The 26450-nt window shown below is 36.8% G+C and overlaps 1 protein-coding gene across 5 annotated transcripts; it reads right to left on the bottom strand.

Moving 5' to 3' along the window:
• Window positions 1-383: 383 nt before the first annotated feature.
• LOC101739573 (MYND-type zinc finger-containing chromatin reader ZMYND8) lies at window positions 384-25834 on the bottom strand. Of its 5 annotated transcripts, none has more exons than XM_038015829.2 (22): window positions 25784-25834; window positions 24314-25477; window positions 23778-24004; window positions 22936-23020; window positions 21214-21403; window positions 19138-19308; window positions 17563-17738; window positions 16980-17090; window positions 16301-16413; window positions 15507-15599; window positions 14123-15356; window positions 12897-13140; window positions 12089-12291; window positions 11295-11468; window positions 10025-10150; window positions 9071-9215; window positions 8518-8641; window positions 7575-7695; window positions 6874-6945; window positions 5961-6060; window positions 5064-5179; window positions 384-2597 (listed from the first exon to the last, which is right to left on the bottom strand). In XM_038015829.2, exons 1-22 carry the CDS (start codon window positions 25805-25807, stop codon window positions 2478-2480), a joined length of 5133 nt encoding a protein of 1710 aa, XP_037871757.1. In that variant the 5' UTR covers window positions 25808-25834; the 3' UTR covers window positions 384-2477. The 5 variants fall into 5 exon arrangements, with proteins under 5 accessions (XP_037871757.1, XP_037871760.1, XP_037871759.1 ...); XM_038015832.2 differs by having other exon boundaries at window positions 5961-6051; XM_038015831.2 differs by having other exon boundaries at window positions 21223-21403.
• Window positions 25835-26450: the final 616 nt, after the last annotated feature.

The following is a 26450-nucleotide window of genomic DNA, read 5'->3' as shown; positions in this document are numbered from 1 at the left end:
TCGCAACCCACAGAAGATCCGGCGAGAAACTCAGTGGGCTAAGCATATACAAGGGTTTCCCTATTTGCTTTAATCCATTATAATAATCAAATTATTTTTGAGTTATTTTGAGTTTATTGTTGAGTAATTAGATGTGAATTGAGTATACTTGAAATCACATAATGTCCTCTCATTGTGGTCTGTCAAGATAAAGTTTTTAGTACTTGGGTTTTGAAATTAACTAATTGCCCAAGCTATTTAATTATGTAGCAGTTTGTACACTATATAACAGCAATTATTAATATCCCGAAAGTGTATATTTTTAATAATGGTACTATTATCCTATTAATAACACATATTCTCCAAGGACATTAACAAAGGGTTATTGAACATAAACAAGCAGATATGTTTCAAGTTTTTATTTAATAACTACAGTATACTATTTACAATTACATTATAATGCCTAATCTTTCAAGTCGTACAATGTAGTAAAAGTAATGAACGTTTTACTGTTACACTATGATTAAAATCTAAAATGGAGACAAGCAAATTTCTACATTAAAATATATCATGGGTCTGTAAATCCGGCCCTTTCAACGCAATCCAAAATTTCAATGGTCCTGTCAACATTGAAAAATTACTTGAAGCTCACTATGAATCTCATAGCATATATTTGTCAAAATTCAATGCAAACGCTTAACATTCCTTTTTATAATTCAATGTCACTATTGGATTTTTAAAACTTTAATCAATATTGTATGTTTTCTAATGTGCTTTTAGTATGTTTATGTGTGACCTATGTACGCATATAATAAATTTGATTGATCTTCAATATTCTATACGCATTGACTAGGACTAGGAATTGCATAATATTTAAACAAAATATTTTAATTCACTATCATTATTAAAAAGAAAATTAAAATATAATTCCGCTTTACAGTTACACTTAATGAAACTTACATACGATAATAACGAAAACACATTGAACGTGTTTTCCGAAAATCACATTATCCTAAAATGCTTTATTTGCAGCAAACCTTATATAGCAGTCTTAAATATTATGTAAATAGTGAACCGCACGTTCTAATCCGCAAACATAAAAGTAGTATGATTTGTACTGGACAGACAAGTTTATTTGAGCACAAATTTTTACACTTTCATTCAGCTGCATCTCTATTTTGATATATCATAAAATCCGAAAACTTAATTTCTAATATGTTTTATTTTAACAGATCTTCCTATATACTAATATTATTAGCATTTAGCATAAATATTGCTTTTTTTCTATTCTTTTCACAGAGCACACTAAAAAACTTCCTACGCACCTAGTGACAATAAAACAGCTGATGATCAAATAAAATCATAACTATCATAAAATAAATGCACAATGGGCGTATGGGACTTAATTTAATTATATACGTCGTGTACATAACGTAAATATTTGTCTAACATTATGTACTCTACTGAAACGCATGCACTAATATATACATACTCCTTTTTTAAATATAAACAGATAGTCCTTCTAATGGAATACTAGAATAAACAATATTTCGAGACAAACTACCTATAGTAGTATACTGTGCCTAATGAAAAATACAACATACATCTTTCGCAGAACAGAAATATTGGATTTTATTTTCCTAAGTGTTTGAAAATTATTATAATGATATAATAATAACAAAAAAAGAAAAGGACAGATTATAAAACCATTCATCCACATATAAATAAAAAAGATGGATGAATGCTAATTTCTCAAATTTTTATTGCATTTAATATTTATTTACACAATTATTATATTTTGTTCAAAAACGATTCCAATTTCCAATTCAAACAAGTAACAATTTTTTTTTTTCTGATAGCTTACACACTATCTAATATTATTACAGATGGTTTGTTGTTAATTTATATAACAGTATATGCAGAATACATGTATAATGTTCACATTAAAAACATAGCTTTAATTTCAAGTAAAACATTTAATGTTATAGTTATATTTAATTATAGTTGCATCATAAATTGCAAATATCACTTAATTTTAATTTGAATGCTTCACAAACAGAAATTTATAACCAAACATGTATATATATGGCTTAAAATCGTTGAAGTAGAAACTATAATAAAAACAATTTACTCAAATATGTAGTACCACTCAACAAAGCTTAATTTAATGCAACTTATCAGAAAGTATTGAAATATCTACAATAATGTCAATACGTGTATCTGGTGACCAGATGACGTTACATAAAACAAGACTATTTATTCATTAAGAGAAGTAACGACATCCTAAAACTATAACCATATAATGTAGTGCTAGTACAGTATGTATTGTTTTTTGAACAGCTTTACTGTGGCTCAGTGCGGGCTATTTCTGTTGAACTACGTCCAACATTTTCACATTTTCGACCCCACTGGGTTACAATTCCGCTAAAATGTCCATTAAAATTTTAACCTTACTTCTGTTGGACAGTCCGCGGGATTATTTCCAAGTTCGGTTGGCGCTAAGTGAAGTACTGCAGCGTGTGAGTACGTCGCGGCGGGTTGACGCTGGCGTTGGACGTGGAGCCCACGATGAGGTAGCCTCCCGACGTTACTACTTTTTTGTTCTCCTCGTTCATTATCTGTGGAAATGTTTTTTTTTTTGTTATGTGCATGTAATACGACAAAGGGATGATCTTGTAGACCGACGGTTCAAATGGTTTTTTTTCCTAAGCTGATAGCCTTGAGAGGCTATGTCAGCGTGACCGGGCGAGTAGGTGAGCTCACGGGGCTCAAACCGGGAGTGTTGTTAACACTGGCCCTCCCCTAGCAAGAGCAGTGCTTCGCAGAATCTACCACGGGATCGGAAACGCGACTCACTGAGAAGATCCAGCGAGAAACTCAGTGGGCTGTGTCTATGGGTTAATTTAATCGTCGAGCCATTCGTCGCAGGCATTTGTCTAATATCTTCGTGTTCTGAGATCGGTACCCGTCACAGTTATAATGTTTCAAGCTCGTGTTGAAAATCTCTGACGCATCTCGGTTTAAGCTTTAAACGTTGCGACCGTCGTAAGGAAACGTTAATTAATTACTATTCATTTGTAATTAACACTCGTCACACTAAACGTGAAGTAAATATTTTTTCAGAAAAGCTGCAACCTCCCTTATTCTTAAATGCTTAAACCTTCACATATCAGTCTCGACCCTTTGGTTGAACGATAATGCTCTTTAGCATATGAAACAATTTCGAATGACGAAGTCTCCAAGTGAGCTTTTGGTCAATCTGAAACTACCTTCACATAGAAAATTAATTTAGTACTGAGGTCGCATTCCCGATCCTGCGGACAGAATGGAAAGCAGTCGACGTCGCCCAAAACACGTCATCTCGGATCCTCCCGATCCACTAACGGTGCTTCTAGGTACTTCAACCACCGGTCACAGGTCGAGCCCTTCGTCGCAAGCGACGGGTTCGACGAGTAAATTAACTCTCAGACACAGCCCACTGAGTTTCTCGCCGGATCTTCTCAGTGGGTCGCGTTTCCGAATCCGGTGGTAGATTCTGCGAAGCGCGACTCTTGCTAGGGTTCGTGTTAGCATCGTCGTCAGGTTTGAGCCCCGTGAGCTCACCTACTAGTTAAGGTTCCGCTGGAATAGCCTCTCTAGGCTACCAGCTTAGGTAGGAAAAAAAAAAACTGATGTCGAAATTAACAATATTTTTCGAATCTCTATACTAGTACGGACATGATCTATTCCACACATATATCGAGGAGTGAAATGCTATTCGGTCTATTAGACCTTAAAGACGCTTAAAGCGACAATTCGCTTACCACGCGACATTTGTCTTTGTAATTTAATGTGAGTTTTATTTGCTATCGGTATCAACAGTTCGATGTTTTCAATTGAACTTCAATAAAGTTTACCACAATCAAATAGCTGAAGAAGTTTTTTGTTGTGATATTTTTTTCCAAATTTTAAACTCTAAATTTTCCGATATATTCATCAAAATCAAGTTTTGATGCTATTATTATTTGAACAATTTAAAGATTTCGTTTTGTATGAATTCGAATCATTTCGGCATATTCGCTTTTCCTTGTTGTTTCAGATTTAACTGTGATAGTCACTCTTGAAAAATTGATATGCACACTATAGTTCGTTCGCGTTAAGAATGCAGTGAGTTATCAATGTTCCCCGGCCTAGCCCATTAACCCAGCGGTTGCGGAACCGGGGTAAATTACCCCAAATGGGGTAAAATGTAATTTTAGGGGGTAAAAATGAAACTTTTGTGAGTAAAAAGTATACATTGAAGTGAAACTTCTTTAGAATCGTTGTGATTTCAAACTCGATGAAACGAAATAAAAAGAAAAAATATTTTTTTTTTTTTCTAAATTATCATGGGGCCTATAATATGAAAGATGTTAAAAAGAAGCGATTTAATTTTTTTTGTTCTTCGCCATGGGGTAATATCAACTTACACAAAAATATTTTGGGGTAATAATTAAAAAAAGTTCCCCTACCGCTGCATTAACCAATCAAATCGTTTCAAATTACAAGGTCAAGTTCACAGTGACCAGTTGAATGTTTATTTTAAACAGTCGATTTAAATGTGGCTCTGGACAGAATAATACAAAAAACGGCAAATGGATGCGGTTTGTCCGTAAGAACAGTTTATAATATTCTTAGAAATGCTGCGACCACGTCTTACAAGCAGAAAATACCATGTGGTACTAAGATGACGTCATGGAACTCGCTGCACAAAATTCTTTTATTATAATAAATACTAACGAGGATACTAGTGATAGTGATTAAAATATTAATAACTTAATTTTGATTTTTAACTTTAAAGTGTACTTTTTAAATTCATTAAACTCATCATCATCATCATCATCATCAGCCTTTATCTGCCCACTGCTGAACATAGGCCTTAAATTATTAAACTATTAAACTCAATCTTTAAAAATATAATGTGTTTGAATTTTAACACTACTGTGAATACACCTTTACCCTGAAGTTGCACTGACGACTAACTGCATTCTTAACGCGAACGGACTATAAGTACCTTTTTTTTTACTGCTGGGGAATCCATTTACGGATACCCGGACTATAAATACCTGCTTGTTGATTATGAGAGGTGGTATCTGCGCGGGCACGGCGCCGGCTTTGCTCCCATTGTACGTCCCCACACATTTCACCGTTTGGTTCCCGCTGACGTCCTCGACCATGCTCACTGTAATTTATAAAATATAAATATTAATCCACCTTTTTTACGTACGTTTTCTTAAGCCCGACCAACCTGCGCTTGAATTCTACAGGATACTATTACCTTAAGACGACTCTAACATCATTATACTAAACTATACACATGTAGCTATTAGTATGAAGTTGAAAGAATTCGACATTGAATGTTGTAAAAGCCTTAATTTTTTAAATCCAATTTGGCTAAATCGAACAACCGTGTTATACACTGCCCTACAAAATTCTAATTTCTGATAAAATGAACTTACTCTCAAAAATTGTATGTAAAGCAAAATTATTATAACCAGTGGTCCACGGGTAGTCGAAATTCGACTTTATTCAATTGAAATTATAAGTTTGAACATTAATATGATTCTATTTTCAAAGACTATTATAATTTTATAATCACAGATTTTGCCAAGACTACACTTTAGACAAATATTAATAAAGACAAACAATATTCAATCTATTCTCAATTTGACCACAGACTATATGCAATACGAAAAATGAAAATAAACAAATAATAAGCATGCGCGTGTGTGTGTCAAATACATGGTAGTGTGTATAATGTTTTTTTAATGTATTTTTTACAGACTATTTAAAAAAAAATTAACATTCTGCACTCCTCTATATTCTTGTGTGTGAAATTTAATAGTCCTTCGTCCGCGCAATTTTCTGAAAAAGGGGTATAAAATTTTTGCTTCACGTGATAATAAATATATAAATATAATTTTGATAAGTGATACAGTATTGATATTCGTAAGCGTACTCACTGATGATGGAAGACATTGGCGTACTATCCTGGCTGGCTGATCTGGAGGCAAGTTTCCCGCCGACCGTGAGGGTCGGCACCACGGTGCTCTTCTGCAACGCCAGTACAACAAAAGATTACGCAATAGTAGCATCCTCGATTACAAACTTAGTTCCTTAGATATATGAAAAAGCATGCGGGCCTTGTATTAAGCGGTTACCAGGGTCCATGGGCATCATAAAGCGAAAGTCATCTTGAGACATGAGGTCAGTTTTTGTTGGGAGGTAAGATGCCTACACCTAGAAAACATCAATTATTTATATAACCGATTATTTATATACTTTACACGGCAAACGAGTGCAGAAGAATGATGGTAGGGCATTGTAAGACGCGTCAAGTCTACCCCCTCCACACCACAACCATTCTACTAAGAGTAAAATGTCTAAGAAGATATGGTAAACAATTACATAAAAAATTAACATATTTTTTTTTTGCGTACGCAATGAGCACCGTTACAGAACCGATGACACACGGGGTTAAGGCACTCATACTAAGCACATGTTAAAAGCTCACACAAACAACCTTGGCTCCACACTACAACATATATTTGTGCTTAGCTATAGTTTATTTTTGGCGTATGTCTTAAGGTTTATTTTAGTCTGATTCTTCGGCTTTCGCCTTCGGGAGCGTACGTCATTTGAAAACTAAAAAAACTATGCTTAAACAGCAAATTGAAATAACAATTATTTTCATATTTTTAAAATTCATGCTGGTTGACATATTAGGATTGTTGTTTTGCTATCGGTCCTTTGGTGTGTGGGCAAGTTTTTAAGTTAATCTGATGTTTGAAGTTGGTGAAAATGAAGTTTCAAAATTCCGTGACATAAAAAGACATACCAGAGGCTAATAAAAGCATGTTAAATATTAATACTCACTGGCAACTTATCTGTCTGCGATCTACTTTCCGGAGCGCTAGTTCCGTCGCTGTTATTATTATTGTTGCCTTCCTGCAAATTAAACGGAATGAAACTATTATAAATTGAGATACAAAGTTTTGTGTTTGTCGCACATGATCAACTTTCAAGTGTTTCCCAACATTTTTGTGCCATGTCCCACTGTTAACGCACACATGTCACATGCCTCACATGGTAACATTTGGGTTACGTAATGGGTACGTAATATTTCAAAACATACAATAAAAAACTGAAATTAAAATTCAAAATAATTTTAATACACATTTTCTTTTCTTTTTTTTATTGCTTAAATGGGTGGACGAGCTCACAGCCCACCTGGTGGTAAATGGTTGCTGGAACCCATAGACATCTACAACGTAAATGCGCCACCCATCTTGAGATATAAGTTCTAAGGTCTCAGTATAGTTACAACGGCTGCCCCGCCCTTCAAGCCGAAACGCATTACTGCTTCACGGCAGAAATAGGTGGGGTAGTGGTACCTACCCGTGCGGACTCACAAGTCCTACCACCAGTAAAAATACGTGTAAGAGGTGATATGTGTAAGAGCGGAGTGAGCGAAGAAATGGTATATGATAGAGGAGTATGAAAGGAGAAAACATGTTGCGCCGGCCCCAGATGACTGGGAGAAGGGCAGGACTGGGAGAATGATGATGATGACTTACCGATCGTTGCTGCGTGCACACGGAGTAGTGTTGCGACCAGTGCGCGCGCTGGCACGGGTAGTCGCAGTAGGAAGTGTTCCAGCAACAATAAAACTGAGCTTCTTGGCTGCAGTTCGCACACCTACAAATTCATATACACAATTAATGTAATGTAACTACATACATAATATAACTGATATTCGATGATATTACTGGTGGTAGGTCCTCTTGGGAGTCCGCGAGGGTAGGTACCACCACCCCGCCTATTTCTGCCGTGCAGCAGTAATGCGTTTCGGTTTGAAGGGTGGGGCAGCCGTTGTAACTATACTGAGATCTTAGAACTTATATCTCAAGGTGGATAGCGCATTTATGTTGTAGATGTCTATGGACTCCTGTAACCACTTAACACCAGGTGGGCTGGTGAGCTCGTCCACACATCTAAACAATAAAAAAAAACCTTAAAAATTTAGAATTTTTTTTTTAATTCGTGTTACTAATCAAGCTCCAGGTTACCAGATTCAATAGACATTATAATGTGAACGTTGTCTCTCGTCTTGAGAGATGAGGTTACAGTCTCAGTTGTAAGATGACGGCTGTACCACACTTCAAACGAGAACACATAGCTGGTCTGCTTTTTCGAACGGTAGTATCGTATCAAATTTTTTAAGCTATTGAAACGTTCCAGTACAAATAACTATTATAGATTTTCTCAGTGGGTCGCGATTTCGATCCGATGGTAGATTCAGTGAAGCACTGCTCTTGCTAGGGCTAATGTTAGCAAATTCTCTCAAGGTGAAACCGTGAGTTCACCTACCAGTCCGGACATAGCTGGAATAGCCTCTTAGACTACCGGCGCATAGGTGGGGGAAAAAATTGCAATACAGTCGCATTATACATCTAGGGTGAACACTTATCTGCGCGACCCCGACAGTAAAATCTATATTTTTTTAGTAAATCTTCTCACCACTGTTTGGATTTAGCTAGTTTGACAGCTGTCTCCAATTCGATTTGCGCCAGACGCCTGGTCTCCATGACGAGCCGCTGTTTCTCTTTCTCGAACGTTGCCCGCATTTCCGCCACCGATAATTCTATGAATCGTATTATATTAACACTAATCATGCCAACACTTAGTGATACCTATTTCTACCATAACGGGTAGATAACGGTATACGACTTTTTTACTAAAAAAAAAAAAAACAATAAAAAAAAAGTATAATAACTATAGATTATTTCGTAAGAAAAAGTCGTGAAGTCAAATGTGCAAAAACAATAAGAAGACACGTGCACAATGTAAAAGTTCCAAATGGGTCCGTGGCCCATTATGGCATGTTTAGTGTTAAATCAAACCCACATTCTAAATATTATTTATAAGTAGAATTAAAACATTTCATTATCATTTTATTTGGTAGCTACCAGTTTGGTGTTTCAAACATTTTTAGTAACATTTCCTAATATATTTTGTAACAAAAAAGAACATATTACAAAAAATACACATTAGAAACTTTATGTTTGTTTACCAAAGTTATGTTTGATTTCGTCCAATCTCTGCTGGTGCCTCCACTTGGTCTGTTCGAGCTGCAGCTTCAGGGACGTGACCTGCGTCGATGGATCGTCGAGATTATCCAGCGAATCCTCCAGTAGCGTGCGGAAGAAATCGGCTAGCTGCAACAAATGTCGTAACACTGAGTAACTATTCTACCTAAATTTAAGGTACATTCTTTATGATTTAATGTAACAAGATAAAATTAGTTCCAAACGAGTAACTGTGCAGCGATTATATGTACATTTATATAAAAATTTCAATGTGTAGGTTGGTTTGTTTTTGTTTCGCAATTGAGGGTATTTTTATTTTTATATAGTACAAGCCGTACTCGGCCGCTTCGCTGGGCATTTAAAATTAACATTATTATTTATGGTCATTATTCTTAGGGAGTCCAACGCTCATATATCAATATCCATTAAGTACATGTATTTTCTACATGGATATCAAGTTTCAAGTCAATCGGATGCATGGTTCAGTAGTTATAACGGAACATCCGTAAAAACTACTGTAGATTTATATATTAGTATAGATTTTATGAACACTTGACAGGATTGTTTCGATCCCAGAAAAAACAATAGATGAGTCGACTATTATCAAAGCCGGCAATGTCACTTTTGGACAATTATTGGTAAATCAGAAATCGAATTATTGACTTTGTATTCCATTGGTAGTCACAAAACTCTTCTGAACGACATCTTAGATAAATAACAGGTTAAGTTAATACTTTATTTAATGCAAGTTTTGAACCGTATTCTTTGAAGGAGACGATTATATTCAAATCAATCTGTATTGACATATCAATAACATTTTTTTGTCCAAATGCACAGATTGCCACCTTTGATAATAGACGACTCAGATGTAACAGTGGGTCATATTTTTATTGAAACGAAAATATAATATTACGAATTTATAAGTATTTCGAATTTACCTTGATGGCATTCTGATTGAGTTTAGCCGTTAGAGGACCGACGGTAGATGGTGCTGGTACAATACCAATTGGGAAGTTGGGATCTAGTGGATTTTGTATCGGCGGCCGCTGCTGTAACCTCGGGAGCTAGATGAAAAGTAAGACATGAACGATGTTATTGACAGTCTGATTTAACGCATAAGATATTTACTATCCAAAAATACGTAAATCGAGTTAACGTCGCTTACGTTTGACAAAAGAGTTACGATAACTCGTCATGATGACTATTAAATGTCTAGGGCAAGTCAAATAATTGTAAGCCAGCGTCAAAAAAGTCAAATCCAAACGATCGGTATTTATTTTATTGCTCTAGTGGAGCAGTTATTTATATATTATTATTATTATTTAAATATTTTCGGTAGGCAGCGGCTTGACTCTGCCCCTGGCATTGCTGAAGTCCATGGGCGACGGTAACCACTCACCATCAGGTGTGCCGTATGCTCGTCTGCCAACAAGGGCAACAAAAATATATATATATTTTCAATAAAAGCCACAGCGTAAACGTCTTAGCTGGTTTTGAGGCACAAGCTTCGCTATTGTACCAATTACCCGAGTGAGCCAATAATACTCTCTAATATTTTTCTACAGTTGTGTTTATCGAGTATCAAAGCCCATAGATATCATAACATGAAAGACCCACATTGGGACATAAAGTCGAAGTCGCTCTTCATAAAGTCTAATGACTGTTTCACGACAGCGGTGGTATGCAATATTGTAAATAATGTCGAAATTAAATGAACTAGTGGTCCCCCGGTAGTCAGAATTCGACTATAATTAAGTGAAATTATAAGTTTGTACACTATTATGATTCTATTGTCCAAGATTCAAACTTCTATAATTTATAATTCTATATTCTATTTCTTTCTCTTCTATATTATATTCTACATTAATATAATCTATATAACTTCTTTAATCACAGATTTCGCCGACACTACATTTTAGACAAATATTAATAAAGACGAACAATAATTTTAATTTATTCTCAAATTGACCAGACTATAAGAAAAGTTTGACAATAAACAAATACTTAGTATGCATGCGTGTGTGTGTAATTTTTTTTTAATGTATTATTTACGCATAGTTTTAAAAAGTTAACATGCTGCACTCCTCTATATTCTACATAAGTATGGGAAATTTTATACTCCTCCGTCCGTGCAATTTTCGTAAAAAGGGGTACAAAGTTTTTGTTTCACGTATTAATATATAGATAGATTACAAAATGGCAACTCACTTCTGTGGGAGTGTTTGTGACGACAGAGTCTCCGGGCCGGCTCGGCGGTGCAGCGGCAAGGGGCGCGGGGCAGGCGGGGGTCGCAGGGGCGGGTGACACGACGGCGGCCGGCACCACGGTCGCCGCTTGACCGAGCCTTTCCGGAACACCGTTCACTAGCGGCGATGTGTTCGACTGTGTGATAATCAATGTACTACTTAGTTTCATAATTACTACTACCACTTAGTTTAATTAAAATAATTAAATAAAAATGAGGTGTACTTTTTACTAGTGGTAAGACCTCTTGTGAGTCCGCGCGGGTAGGTACTACCACCCTACCGGTTCGAAGGGTGTTGCAGCCGTTGTAACTATACTGAGACCTTAGAATTTTTATCTCAAGGTGGGTGGCGCATTTACGTTGTATATGTCTATGGGCTCCAATAACCACTTAACACCATGTGGGCTGTGAGCTTGTCCACCCATCTAAGCAATAAAAATAAATAAATAAAACCCTAGAATATATTTTTATAAATTTATCTCTTACAAATTTTTTAACTAGGCCAACAAGTATTTAAATATTCGTGCTTTTAAAAAAATACAAATCACTAGGGGCGTTTTCGTGATTGACCCAATTTAAAAATTTACCCATATTTAATTAAGTTGTTTTTCACATACATTCCTATATTGTGCTAACTACCGTCAAATATTATATATGGGCTACTTTGAATTTTACGATTGGAACATCCTATATGTTCGTCAGGAGCATTTCGCTCGAGTTACCTTATAGAAAATTAGTATGTCCCTTATGTGCTTACATCGATAGCTCCGACGGACATCACAGGTTGTAAACTAAACATCCACTGTCCATTGACGGAAGTCATGAGGGGCACCGTGTGGACGGTGGTCGGCACTTGCCCAACTGTGGGCGCCAACTGTACTGGGGTTGTGACCGCGGTGCTGGCCGACGTCAGCGTAGGCGGCAACATCTGTGTTGTCACTGTATTTACACCATTGTTTCCTGTCAAAAAGAACGTTAATTTTTATTATGATAGGATTAATTTTTTAGTTATGACAACCCTAGCTAATGTGATAACGGATGTGAGACACGGCTCTGTAAGACTACTACGAACGGTTGTTAGGTAGCAGCAAACGCGCAGACACCCCGCTGTTGGCTTTTTATACTGATATTACAAAGCACATATTATACGACACACGATTTAAGGGTCAAATTCAAATGACGAGCTAATCTTCGGGTTAACGGCGCTTTTAGGTACCACACGCACCGGTCACCGTCCTCGTCGAACCCGTCGCTTGCAACGAAGGACTCGACGAGCAAATTAACTCATAGACACAGCCCACTGAGTTTCTCGCCGGATCTTCTCAATGGGTCGCGTTTCCGATCCGGTGGTAGATTCTGCGAAGCACCGCTCTTGCTAGGGTCAGTGTTAGCATAACTCCGGTTTGAGCCCCGTGAGTTCACCTACTAGTTAAGGTTACGCTGAAATAGCCAGCCTCTCAAGGCTATCAACATAGGTAGGAAAAAAAAGGTGGGTTGGAGCGGTGCCGTGCTTGCATAGTGTGCCATGACCCTTAATCTCTATAAGTTGATTCAGTTTGGTAGACCTGAGCTGCTGACTATGATGGGTGCGACACAGCGCGGCTGGCCGGCGAGGGACGCGGGGGCGGGGCGCGCCAGTCGGGCCGGCGCCTGGGTGATGGCCGGCTGTATGGGTATGTACACCATGGAGTTCTTCCCGTTGAGCTGGCAGTCTTCGGGTTTCTTGGGCTGTGGGAAAGTCTTCTTCGCACGCGGACGTATTTCGGCCGCCCCTGTCGGCGCTCTTCGCGTTAGAGGCGTCACAACGACCTGTAAATGTAAAATTTCAATCAATCCTATAAACAACTTACGGCTGTCTATATTCAATGGCGCCATGAAATCGTAAAGCATGCTAATACAATTCAGTGATTTTTTTTGATATTTTGATGCACAAATGTATCAAAATTATAGGGTATTGTTTTTTTTTGATTAATAAAACAGAAAACTTAATTTCAAGATTGATTTTTTTTAAACATCGCAGCTTCTTTTTTTTTACTAAATTCGGTTTATTGCCCAAATCATCCCAAATCATTTTCCATTATAGTTTTCGCGGAATAATTATAATGGGTTAACTAGGTAAGTACCTAAATATAAATACACGTTTGAACAGTTTGGTAGTGAGATGTGGTCTATCCTGGAGCTTTCAATGTTATTAGTGAATTTGGATTGCGCAAGTAGGTCTTAAGGTCATGAATATAGTCATTGACTAGCGCGTACTTATTGTTATTAGTAGAATTTAACTTTGGCTTGATCAACTGCTAAATAGCATGAAATACTGGAAAAAATTAATCAAAATCGATTGATTTTGTTTCAAATAAAAATCAATCACCACGTGATGAGAACGATTCGACCGATTCCGCTCGTTTCTTATTCATGTGTTATAGTCAAGACATGGTTTGTATGAAAGAAAACTTACAGATAATACACTGGAACAATTCCATACAATTACAGATGTAAGATATGATTTGGTTCGACCGGTAACAGAACAACAAGTCACTTTAGCTAAGCTTTAGATTATGCCGTTTGTTTTTCCAGCAGTCCATCGCAAGACTATGACATGTCCTTCTTCAAACCAGGTTTGTGGAGATTACTTAATGGTAGGCAGCGGCTTGGCTCTGCCCCTGGGCATTGCTGACGTCCATGAGCGATGGTGACCACTCACCATCAGGTGGGCCGTATGTTCGTCTGCACACAACGGCAATAAAAAATAAAAAGACAACAACTCTTAGATAATTTTAAATTAGTAAGTTACCTTATTAAAGCGCACCTCACGTAGGCTGGAACTTTGATTCACGGGTCGGAGTTTGAATGCGTTCATCAGATCCATCTTCTCCATGTGCCTGCTCGGGTCGTCTAGATCGATCGGTTCAGTCTTGATCTCTACTTGCACATTGTTAGTTTTGTTGCGTTCCGGTGACGTCATCCTGGCGAACGCCCGCACCCCCACCCTCCCCACCATGGGCTCGTTCTCGTTCCTCGCTTTCTGCGACTTGGCCGAGTCGGTATTGCTGAGCGCGCTCGAGTCCGGCGCACTGTCCGCGGTTATGTCCACCGACGCGGATGCCGTGTTCGTTTTTGTGGTCGTCGTTGAGGTGCCCTGGGCCAGTGTGGACAAGGACCTGACGCTGCTGATTGTGGGCATGCCGGGCGGGTTGCTCATTATGACTGAGTCGGCATTCCGGGCCGTGTCGCGGGCGATGGCCGCCAAACTAGTGTCGTCATCCTCGGCCGTTCGATCTTTAACCGACTTCACAGCCTCTGCGGGCGGAGTCTTCTCTGCTAATTTTATCGCTTCGCTATCTTTAACTTTGATAACTGATATTTTACTTGCGGGTTTCTCTTTGTTGGCAGCGTTTGGGTTTTCGTTGTTTTTATCGGTTTTCATCCTGTCATTTTTTTCATTTTTAGAACTTATGCTACCGTTCAGGGATTTGTTACTTTTGGAATTCCTTCTCTTTTCATGTCTACTCTTGCTTTCCCTGCTTTGTCTCTCTGTGGAGCTCCTGCCTGGTTTATTTTTTTGTTTTGATGCGGATCTTTCATCTTTTGGCGTCACCAGAAGAGATTTATCGTTGGGGGTGCTAGTTCTGGGAGATTCTCTGGTGCCGCTAGATTTCGGAGTGTGTCGGTTATGTTTAGGTAATATTATTTTTATTGGAGTGACGGTTCGGTTTTTCTCAACTATTTTCTCTTTACCTTTGACTGAATCGTTTGACTCATCGATCGAGATAACTGAATCATCATCGTCTATTGGAATAATAACGTTCTCTGGTTCTTTCTTTTTGATCTTTGGTAATTCTTTATTGCTCATATCTTTTGTGTCTATCTTTTTATCAGATTTTTCATCATCGACTCGCTTTTTTTTCTCGTTGGCTGTGTTGTCTTGCACCGGTGTGTCTGTAACACAGGAGCGCCGTCTTTTCCGCGAGTTTTCAGTCTCTTTTGTGTCTTTCACCGCAGATTCGTCAACTTCCATTAACTTTTGACTGCAACATAATAGTTATAATCAATTGAACAGATGAAACCGAATATCTCGAAATGAATAAATAATAAAATTAAAAATCTTATTTTGATGCATTTAACTGATTACATATTTAACTAATTGTTTTATTAGCAACTAAAAAAAAAATATTTACTTCTGCTCCATCACCTCGTCCTTTGAATCATTAATATTATCATTAATTTTATTACAAGGCTGCCCCAGTAGATCTTCTGCTTCGCTTATATCACTGAAAACATTATTTCTGCTATGTCATTATGTATAGCCAGGTCACCTAGATTGTATTTTTACCTTAACGGAGGCCATTAACAATGTAAATGAATATTTAGTAGGCATATAGAAATCAAACTGGTAAATCGAATCAAAACAATCACAATTTAAAATATAATACGAGTTTATGTTAACTTAGATCAATGCACAATTGACGGTAATCATTTATTATACCAAAATATATATTTTTAACTGTTCTTAAGCACGAGAGCTGGTTAGATTAGGTTATTCGGATGCCAGATGTACAGATAATAATCAAAAAAAGTTTTACTTGGTATTGACTACTTGTAAGACTAACGTTTCGTGTTAAAATTACTAGATTTATTTATTTAGATTCTGTGTTCACGCTAGTACAATATTTAATAGAACATAAATAGAATTGCACGAATTATTCGACCACTTGTGACCTAAATTAATTATGTATGCAATTACCGTTTTCGATGTTTTGTTATCTTTAACAAAAATCTAATTTGCTTAATTTGTTATCAGAGGGAAAAACTACATATCTTCTATAACTAAATACACTATGCAATGTATTAGCCATTTATGAGCCGCAACACATCAGACAAAATCCTTAGAAGATATCCAGTTTTTTGCGTGGCGTGCGCGGTATTATTGGCTAAGCGAAGATTTACAACATAGCTCAAACAGTGTAGTCACCTGCCATTTGTAGAGTTCTTAGAGCATTTAGAATTGGTCCTGCTCTTGTCTTTTGTTGTATTCGGCGATTTATCCTTGACCGTAACACGTATCTCACCCTCGAACGATGGTATCTGAAAACCGACAGAGCTAATTAACAATTATTAATATGGAATATTTAACTCAATCACTATCGTTAGTGTGTATTGAGATCAGTACTGTCATCCGTCAGTCGCGATTCTGATCCGGTTGTACATTTTTTTATAGCTTAGATGGGTGGACGAGCTCACAGCCCACCTGGTGTTAAGTGGTTACTGGAGCCCACAGACATCTACAACGTAAATGCCGCCACCTACCTTGAGATATGAGTTCTAAGATTTCAATATAGTTACAACGGCTGCCCCATCCTTCAAACCGAAACGCATTACTGCTTCACGGCAGAAATAGGCGGGATGGTGGTACCTACCCGTGCGGACTCACAAGAGGTCCTACCACCAGTAAGATTCTGTGAAGCACTGCTCTTGCTAGGACTAGTGTTAGCGAATTCTCTCAGGTTGAGCCCGTGAGCTCACCTACCCGTCAGGGCGTAGCTGGAATAGCCTCTTAAGCTACCAGAAAATAAGTAAGGAAAAAAAAACGATGCGGGTGCGGTTCTGAGACTTCGATCTCCCGCATCAAGATTTAACAGCCTAGTACATACCATCACTCTCATTTGCTCGTTTAATTTCGCAGGATCGAATTGCGTTCTGAACGGGGGGTAGACGAATTTTCCATACTTCCTCGATATGTTACGAATGTGTTCTTCGGCTTCCTGAAAAAAAGGCAGACTTATATTATTATAAAACTTTAAACGGAGACGTGTTTGTAGCGACAGTATTACACTTGACAAAAAATGTGGCCCTATCAATAACTCTAAGACTAGATCAATTTACGATTGACAGTCGGACTCCAAGCGAAATCAGAAGAAACACTTTTTACTGGTGGTAGGACATCTTGTGAGTCCGGACGGGTAAGTACCACCACCCTGTTTATTTCTGCCGTGAAGCGGTAACGAGTTTCGGTTTGAAGGGTGGGACAGCCGTTGTAACTATACTGAGACCTTAGAACTTATATCTTAAGGTGGGTGGCGCATTTACGTTGTAGATGTCTATGGGCTCCAGTAACCACTTAACACCAGGTGGGCTGTGAGCTCGTCCACCCTTCTAAGCAATAAAAAATTGACGAGCTACGGCAAAGTCGCCGTTGCTAACACAAAACGTACTGTATGAATTCGATTCACAAACCTGCATGCTGTCCAATATATCCTGTCGCTTAGTTCTAAAGTTGTTTGGATCCTTCTCCGAGTACAGGAAGCAGTCTTTGGCCGGCACCCAGGCTCGATCGTGGGCGCCGAAGAAACGCACGTCGACCAGACCGGCCGGACTCACCGACATGCCTTTCGCTGGCCAATATGGAAACCCTGGTAACAATAGCACATAAAATATTAAAGTATATATAACGTAGATAGCGGCTTGGCTCTGCTCCTGGCATTGCTGAAGTCCATGGGCGACGGTAACTACTTACCATCAGGTGGGCCGTATGCTCGTCTGCCTACAAAGGCAATAAAAATAATTAAAAATAAAAAGTATTGAAGTCGTCGTGGCCTAAAAGATAAAAGACGCAATCGTATCAAGCGATGCACCGATGTTCGAATCCCGCAGGCGGGTACCAATTTTTCTATTGAAATACGTACTTAACAAATGTTCACGATTGACTTTGACTTTCATAGTTAAGGAATAATATCGATAGTAAAAATCAAAGCCGCAAAAATATATTTTGCGTAATTACTGGTGGTAGAATGTCTTGTGACTTCGTACGGGTAGGTACCACCACCCTGCCTATTTCTGCCGTGAAGCAGTAATAGCACGTTACAATGTACATATTATTGAAGATATAAGGCAAGAAGAGTTTCTGTCTGCCAATTGGTCAGTGGTAAAACTCATGACAAATCCTTATACAGCGACACCACGCAAAGTGGGATAAGGGCAAGAAGAAAAAGATTTTAAGTTTTAACTTAGAAAACTAAAGTAATATTATATCTTTTATATCCACACAATAACTAAATCCACAGATACAACTACTAAGACATATTATACTATACCAATAATTTTATATCTTATTAGTAAAACTCAAGCTCTGCACGATTAGTTGTATAAAAAATGATCATTTGCTGAAACTAATCGCGCGCCATCAGTTGCAGGTTGGTGGAACTATCAAAAGTCTTCCCTGATTGTCAACGATTGCAAAGCCCTAAGCACGTCATTACAGATCCTCCCGATCCATTAACGGTGCTTTTAGGTACCTCAAGCACCGGTCACCGGACACAGCCCACTGAGTTTCTCGCCGGATCTCAGTGGGTCGCGTTTCCTAACCGGTGGTAAATTCTGCGAAGCACTGCTCTTGCTAGGGCCAGTGTTAGCAACACTCCGTGCCCCGTGAGCTCACCTACTAGCTCGGTGAATCTAGAATAACCCCTCGAGGTTACTAGAATAGGTCGAAAAAAAAGCACTTGCGAACTTTTTTTTTATTACTTAAATGGGTGGACGAGCTCACAGTCCACCTGGTGTTAGGTGGTTACTGGAGCCCATAGACATCTACAACGTAAACGCGCCACCCACCTCGAGATACAAGTTCTAAGGTCTCAGTATAGTTACAACGGCTGCCCCACCCTTCGAACCGAAAGGCATTACTGCTTCACGGCAGAAATAGGCAGGGCGGTGGTACCTACCCGTGCGGACTCCCAAGAGGTCCTACCACCAGTCCTACCAACATACAGATATTTCATTATTAACAAATTACAACACAGATTGTGTGTATACCTTTAAGTTTAGCCCACAAGAGTATGTGCGGAGTGGAGCACACGTCTGTGAACCAGGTGGGTTTGCGCGCATGCGCGGCCGCGTAGCACTCGGGACACGCCTCGATCTCGCCCATCTCCGCACGACACGAGCGCACCACCGCCCTCGCGGCGCCGGTCAACTTCGACTGAACTGAAATATACGGACAATAAGTATGACGCAATATTAAAATTCTATTTTTTTTTATATATGTCTTAGATGATTGAAGAATTATTTTATAATATTTCTTTTTTTAATTAATTAATTTTATAATATTTCGTATCAATATAATGAAATCAACGCAAATTTTAAAATTTATTATTGTTCATAGAAAATTATATAAGCGTCAAAAATGAATTGTCTACTCTAATGACGTTATCAAATCTTAACAATGCATAGGACATACGAACTACGTCTTGCAACGATTTTTTTAAAAAAAATTGTTGTTTAGTTAGATGGATAGATGAGCTCACGGCCCACCTGGTTTGGAGTGGTAACCGGAACCCATAGACATCTACAAGGTAAATACCGCCACCCACCTCAAGACATATGTTGTAAGGTCGCACTTTTAACAGTACAATACGGCCCGAGAATTACACTCAATTATTCATTAGATTCGAATCACAAAAATCGTTATTATTTAGCTTACTCAAATAGAGCGACGATTTTTAACATTACCAGTACCGCTAAGCTTAATGACTGCTTAATAGCAACTTACTAGTGCCTGTTAGAAAATGTTTAAAAATAATAAATCGTGTCCAGCCTCTAACCTCTAAACAATTACATGAAAGAACACAGATGCTACTACTGCTCATGCAGTACAATGTCTATACGGTCGAATTTTATTGTTTTATGAAACAATAAAATCATATTATCTTCTTATTAGTGACAACGACAAGCAGTTTTTTAAACTATAGTATTCGAATACAAAGATCGCGCTATGATCACATCATTCGATACGAGTATACCAGACTTATTTATTACGCCACAAGCGCTTTTTTCTCTTTCGTAGGCAGATGAGCACAAGACTCACCTATGTGGCCACGATTGCTAATGCCAGAAACATAGCCTAGTCACTACCTACTGCATTAATTAGACAATAATGACAAAACCAGTCTCGTCTATTTTCGGTGATAATTAAATATACTGTATGTCGTAGTACTCAACTTTTTATAAAAAAGCTTGCTTATATCTTGTCTCAAAACTTTAACAGTGGGTAATTTATTTTACGTACCGAACAGCATTAAACATATTATACATTTTTACAGTTAAATTATGACAACTCTATTATAACATGACGGATTTAGTGTTATTATTACTTTTATCATATTATATAGGGTGTTTATTAATTTTTTTATTTAATTTATTTGCGTGGAGTGGAGTTGCGTGCAAGACCATGGCTGATTAAAAAGCAAGTATGTATTTTTTTTTCTTCTTTCATATTACTATTTTTTTACTTATTATTCGGCTTTCAACTATCGACTTTTAATAATGTACATCAAATACAGTAAACTGACACACGTTCTAATTGCAATTTAATATAAAGAGATCTAATTTCCATAGTATTTCTTGAGTTGTAGATGCGACAGCGTAATAAACCCATTCAACGCAAGATAAATTTTCGATAAACAATAACTAAGTCAATGTGATTTCTAATATACATACTAATCGTAACATCGGAAATGGTAAAGTTAAAATTAAAAATAAACATACAATATTATACTACAATATTATTTTTTATTATATTGGGGTTATATGATGCAATACATTTTACCCTTCAACAAAATCAATAATCAGATCTCAGAAAAACTACACAGCATGCGAATACGTTAACAATCGAAAATCGAAGCACATTTATTTAGTATTCATTAAAAAGAACATGAGGTGAATGAAATTAATATGTCGTCAATAAAAACAAGCGTGACAAAAGTTAATACGTGATGATTTGCTGATAAATTCCGATTAAATGTAATAACATCAAAAGCAAGAAGGTGAACCAACAAAACAAGCGACACAACAACAGCCAAAATAATAATAAATATAAAAATTCGATACAACCCAACTCACGTGTGTTGAATATAATACTATTGTGGAGTATCCATTGGGCGTCAGCGTAAAAAGCTTCGGTGCTTCCGTAGAGGCCGTTGGCGATGTTCGACTTCATGCGGGATAGGTCCATGGGGTGCACCACGTATTTCTCATAGTCGGGAAACGCTTCGCGATCAACCGGGGTCATGAATGGCTCCACCTGGGAATTTCACGTAAATTCTATATTTAAGTTTGGCGGTTTTAATCGATTTTAGTTGAACTTATTTTAGTTTTTTTTTTTTTAATTAATGACAAAGGAAGATCTTCCATCGAGCCGGTATAGTTGCTCGATAGACCGACGAACCATATTATGTTGTTGTTTCGGAACTGTATATACGTATGTATGTGCAAGTTTATCTTAAAAGTATCATCAATATATTGTTCAATGATGGCCACCGAAATAATTTGAATTTTCTATATCTTGGTAATGAGAATAATTAACTATTTAATTTAAATTTACGAAATTTGTTTTTTTATAATGCGCAATTGCTTTACAGGACCAAACAATGATTGATAGTTAAAAACATGTTAATTAAGTTGCTTTTTGCGACCATACAATTTCTAGTCGAATTTTTCATTAGAAGCTATTTTATTTATTATTACTATTTCGCAAACAGGTACATCAATTTGTTGGATAGACTGGCGCGCCACCTATCGTCAATCAATGGAACCACACCAGAAATCGTCCCTGAAACACAAACTGTTCTATCAACCAAATCGAATAATCGACGTGTGAAAAGTGAACGCGAAGGTCTATACAGTTTTTTTTTACTTTTTTCATACATTTCTCACGGTTAGGTGTAAATCAGAACAAACAGAATACTACGGGATAGAATAAGATTTTATTTCTAAGACACGATATGTCGTGAACTACTCGTGTCATGTAAATTAGGTCTCAATTTAAAGTCAAGCCAGGGCTACGTGTCAATGCACATAAATGAATTATCTAATCATAATGGCATCTCTCCGTCGTCGATTAAAATATTTTAATAAACGCATGTTACAAAGGACTTTTCGCATTAATTTACTTCTTTTAAATCAGCTTCCGGTCTTTTTAAGGTGAGATGAGGTGGTTTTGTATCTTTGTTTAAATTTTTTAAATACAATATCACCTTATGTGATCAATACTTTGAGAAACATGACATGACAGTATAATGAATTTAATGAATCGAAGAAAACGCAACCCACATCCGAAATGTGCACAAGGCGTGGTTTATTATTAGCGTGATAGAGCGAGCGAGGTATAACTTCGAGTGCTTATCGATCGAGCAGTGTGAGAGGGATGGCGAATGGCTTCACGCGACCGGTGCTACCTCCGATAAGTGGCAAGGTCATTTCACCCGCGCTCCGAGTGCCGCGTCTACACAGAGTCATACAATGGCCGCCCGCGAGTTCGCCACGCGGACTAAAGCGGTGAAAGTAGACGATTGAGAAATTGCACACTTGTAATGTACGAGAATAAAAACTAGGCGTTTTGATGAATCTCGTTATTTTTCTATAATAATCAAAGCTTACTAAAATAACGCAATTATTTATATAAATATGGGACCGATACATTTCTTTCGAAATGTAGCAACATTATTTATAAAAATAACATATTTAAGCATCTTTCTATATCATTAAAAAAGTATATAAACTTATTCAATCCTCAATACATAAAATTTGTGTTTTTTACATAATCTAATATATTACCCCATTCAGATCCATCATCCTCTCCAATGCAAACTTTAGTAGCTCACAAAGCATTCCCAATGATATCTTTTTCATTGCCGGTGATCTGAAAAGAATAGTAGCCAATGTTTCTTTTATTTAATTGAAATGTTGACAATATATGTTTTATTTTATAATTGTTTTATTAGCATTCATATTCTAACATGTAACAAATCATTATCTTAAATTCATAAAAATGATGATTATATTATCTTTTAAGTTAAATATGTCAAGGTATTATGAATGCAGCATATACATTTCCATAATGCATATTTTTGAATGATATTTGTAAGCAGTTTATAGTTCACCTGATGTTAAGTAGTTTCCTTAGATAGCCTATAAATACCTCACAGTCAGTCAGCAGTATGATTTACATAAGAATAATATATAAATAAAGATTAATTATTTTTTACAGAGTATTTGTTTCCAGAATTAATTGAATCATAAATGGCTATGCTAATGGAAAATCTAAACTTTTCATTGCAAACTAAAAGAAAAAAGACAGTACTAATAACCTAGAAATATTGTAATTAATGTTCTTGTTTAATCATGTTTTATTATATTATTGCGTCATTGATTATGAACTTTAAAATTTAAATAGTGTTGATATTATAAATTTGTACACAAACATACATTATTGGGAGCCAGTGATTTAGTGGCTGCTGTTTGAAGTTTTATCTATGAGATATATTTAATTTATTTTTAAGTAATATTTAACTTGGTGCTCTCTTAATTATTATACCATGACCAATATATTCCCACACGGTGATACATAGTTCATTGAATTTCACCATAACTTCAGTAACTATATTTAGAAAGCTTACCTAGTTTCAGAGCTTTCTGCATTCAGTATTATTAAGCAATCAGGGCACACCCAGCTTTTATCTTCTGTAATTTTATTACGCTCTGCACTTGACAAACATCTATAGTGGAATGATCGAGGGCAGACATTACAATGCATTGGAGCATGGGTCTTCTCGTGTTCAGCCTGTTCAACTTGCCAATGACAACGCCAGCAATACAAATCTGACTGAAGTTTTCCCGGGACCTGCTTTTAGATTAACATATAATTGATTTCATTAATATCCGCATTAGCATTCAAATAATCATATATTAAAATATGTTGAATCTTTCTGTATAATAATTTTTTAAAATGCATATTTTACACTAAATACCTTAATTATTTTTACATTAACAGTATTGATAAAAAGCTCTCCTATTTTATGTGATATGCCTTTCGTATTATTGTCTGAATTTCTTTAAAAAACTATATCTAATCGTAACAGCATATTACAACAGCCAGCAAAAATAACTTCAGTATTGTGTTTGCTTAGTAATTATTGTTTCAATTTATACTTACAAGTGTTTCAGGTTTTTTCTTTTTAGGAGTGCCAGACTGAGACCTCATCCCTTCAACCTTTTCACCTGGTTTATTCTCCTCGAGTTCATCATCGGTCATATCATCCTCTTTTTGCATTTTCCCAGTGACAGAATTTAAGAATTGTTTCACTTTATTCACAAATTCAGGGTTCTGTGACCGCATAGATCTTTTCGTGACAGGTTTATCAGATTTCTCACTACAATTGCTCTTCTGTGAGTTATTACTGTGTCTTCTGGCTCCATGTATTTTTTCAGCTTCAATGGAAGCATTGAGACTAGCATTAGAACTATCTAGAATAACTCTAGATTTCCTGGTCTTGGTTTTTAATTGAGTACATTCACTTATTATCTTTGACTCCTTTGCAGATTTTATAAGAGACTTAAGCTCTCTACTGATGCTTTTATTGTGATCTTTTTCTTGCACTTCTGGTATTTCAACTTGAGAGACATTTTGATCTTCTCTCTCGACTATGACATCTATTGGCATTGCAGCAGGAGTAGGTGTTTTTGACTCGGCTTTTTCTGACAACTGGATTGTCATAACAACATTGTCATTAGAGCTTTCATGCAATGGAATTTCTTCTGGTGTTATAATAGGTGTTGCCGTTGATTGAATATCTTTAAGAGATTTGTCTTCAGGTTCATCAATATCTTGAACCATTTTTGGTGGATTTATTTCTGGATTTGTAATATTCTCAGTGACAGGATTAGTAATTTCCATTTTACTTGAAGAATCAACTACTTCAGTCTGCAATAAGTCTGAAGTTACATCTTCTGTGGTTGGCTTAATCGGCGAAGGTATGTTACAAGGTGAAATTGGAACGGTTGCATTGACATAAGATGAACTACATGGCTGTTCAATATCTTTAGTTGGTGAAACGATAACCGTCTTTGGTTGATCAAGATCTTTAGCTGGCGAGGATCTCTCATCGGAGGATAGCTCTGTTGGACCTGTTGATATTATTTCGGAATCTAATAGGGCCTTGTCTGTTTTGTTGTTGTCCTCCTCTTCTTCCATTTTCTCCACTACAATAACCATTTCAACACTGCCATTTGATCCAGTCACCTCCTGCGTCTCAGGTACATCCTCAGTGGTCGAAGTAACATCAGTCTCCATGTGGGTTTCAGAATTGTCTTCCATGGCCTGTAACAATTTTTATTTCATCTGTAATCAGCATTGGATAAGACTATGTTTTTACTGTGCTTTGAAAGTAAATGAATTGTCCAATAATAACTATCTACCGGTCAAACTCAGCCACCCTGCCAGCTACTTACATACCTACTTTGAGTACAATCATACAAAAATAAAGACTCACTTTAAGGTTGAATTATCTCACAGAGGAACAGAAATTTAATTAGCAGCTGTGAAGTTCTAGGTTTTACATGTACTTTATAGGTTGTCTATTTCAATAATCTTCTGTTATTATCACAAAACATAACAATAACGAACCGAAAAAATCACACACATCGCCATCGCATCGCACGACGAGAGTGACGCCAAACGACCCTAGATGGCGTGCGATGCTATCAAACAACATTCAAAAGGTATATGCTATCTCACTCCTTCAAATTATTTTTTTTCTTCTTGCCAAACTCATAGGTGAATGAAGTTAGCCCCTCAAAAAATTTTTTTTTTCCTATTTTATACTTATTTTCTATTAATTCGTTTGTTCATCATTTGTTCATGATTGTTCACTGTTAATAATTATTTGTTCTGCAGTTATTTATTTAAAAAAAATATTTTAAAATATACCTACAAGTTAGCCCCTCTAATGCAATTTTTAATATTTTTTCATCCTTAATGACTCGTAAATATTCATTTTCGATTGTTCTTATATAAAACACGTTTGTTCTCTTTCGAAATTACTCGTTTTTTGTTTAATTTACTATTTTTATTAGTTGAATAAATGTATGCAAAATATGTGTACTGCGCATGCGTCAACTATAATGCCTAAACTTTCTACGCGGTTTTAATCGTGAAAAAAAACAAATATAAATCCTGAAGGAGCAATTAATTGGTATACAGCTTAATTAAAAAAATTAAAAAATAAATAAATGAAATAATGTGCATTGGCGTTAAGTTAGACCAAATACATTTTTTCCATCCTCCTACTTAT

Source organism: Bombyx mori, chromosome 15 (genome assembly GCF_030269925.1).
Source record: "Bombyx mori chromosome 15, ASM3026992v2".
Taxonomy (NCBI): Eukaryota; Metazoa; Arthropoda; class Insecta; order Lepidoptera; family Bombycidae; genus Bombyx; species Bombyx mori.
Note: the sequence above shows the minus strand (reverse complement) of the source record. Positions and strands in the feature narration are given on the sequence as shown.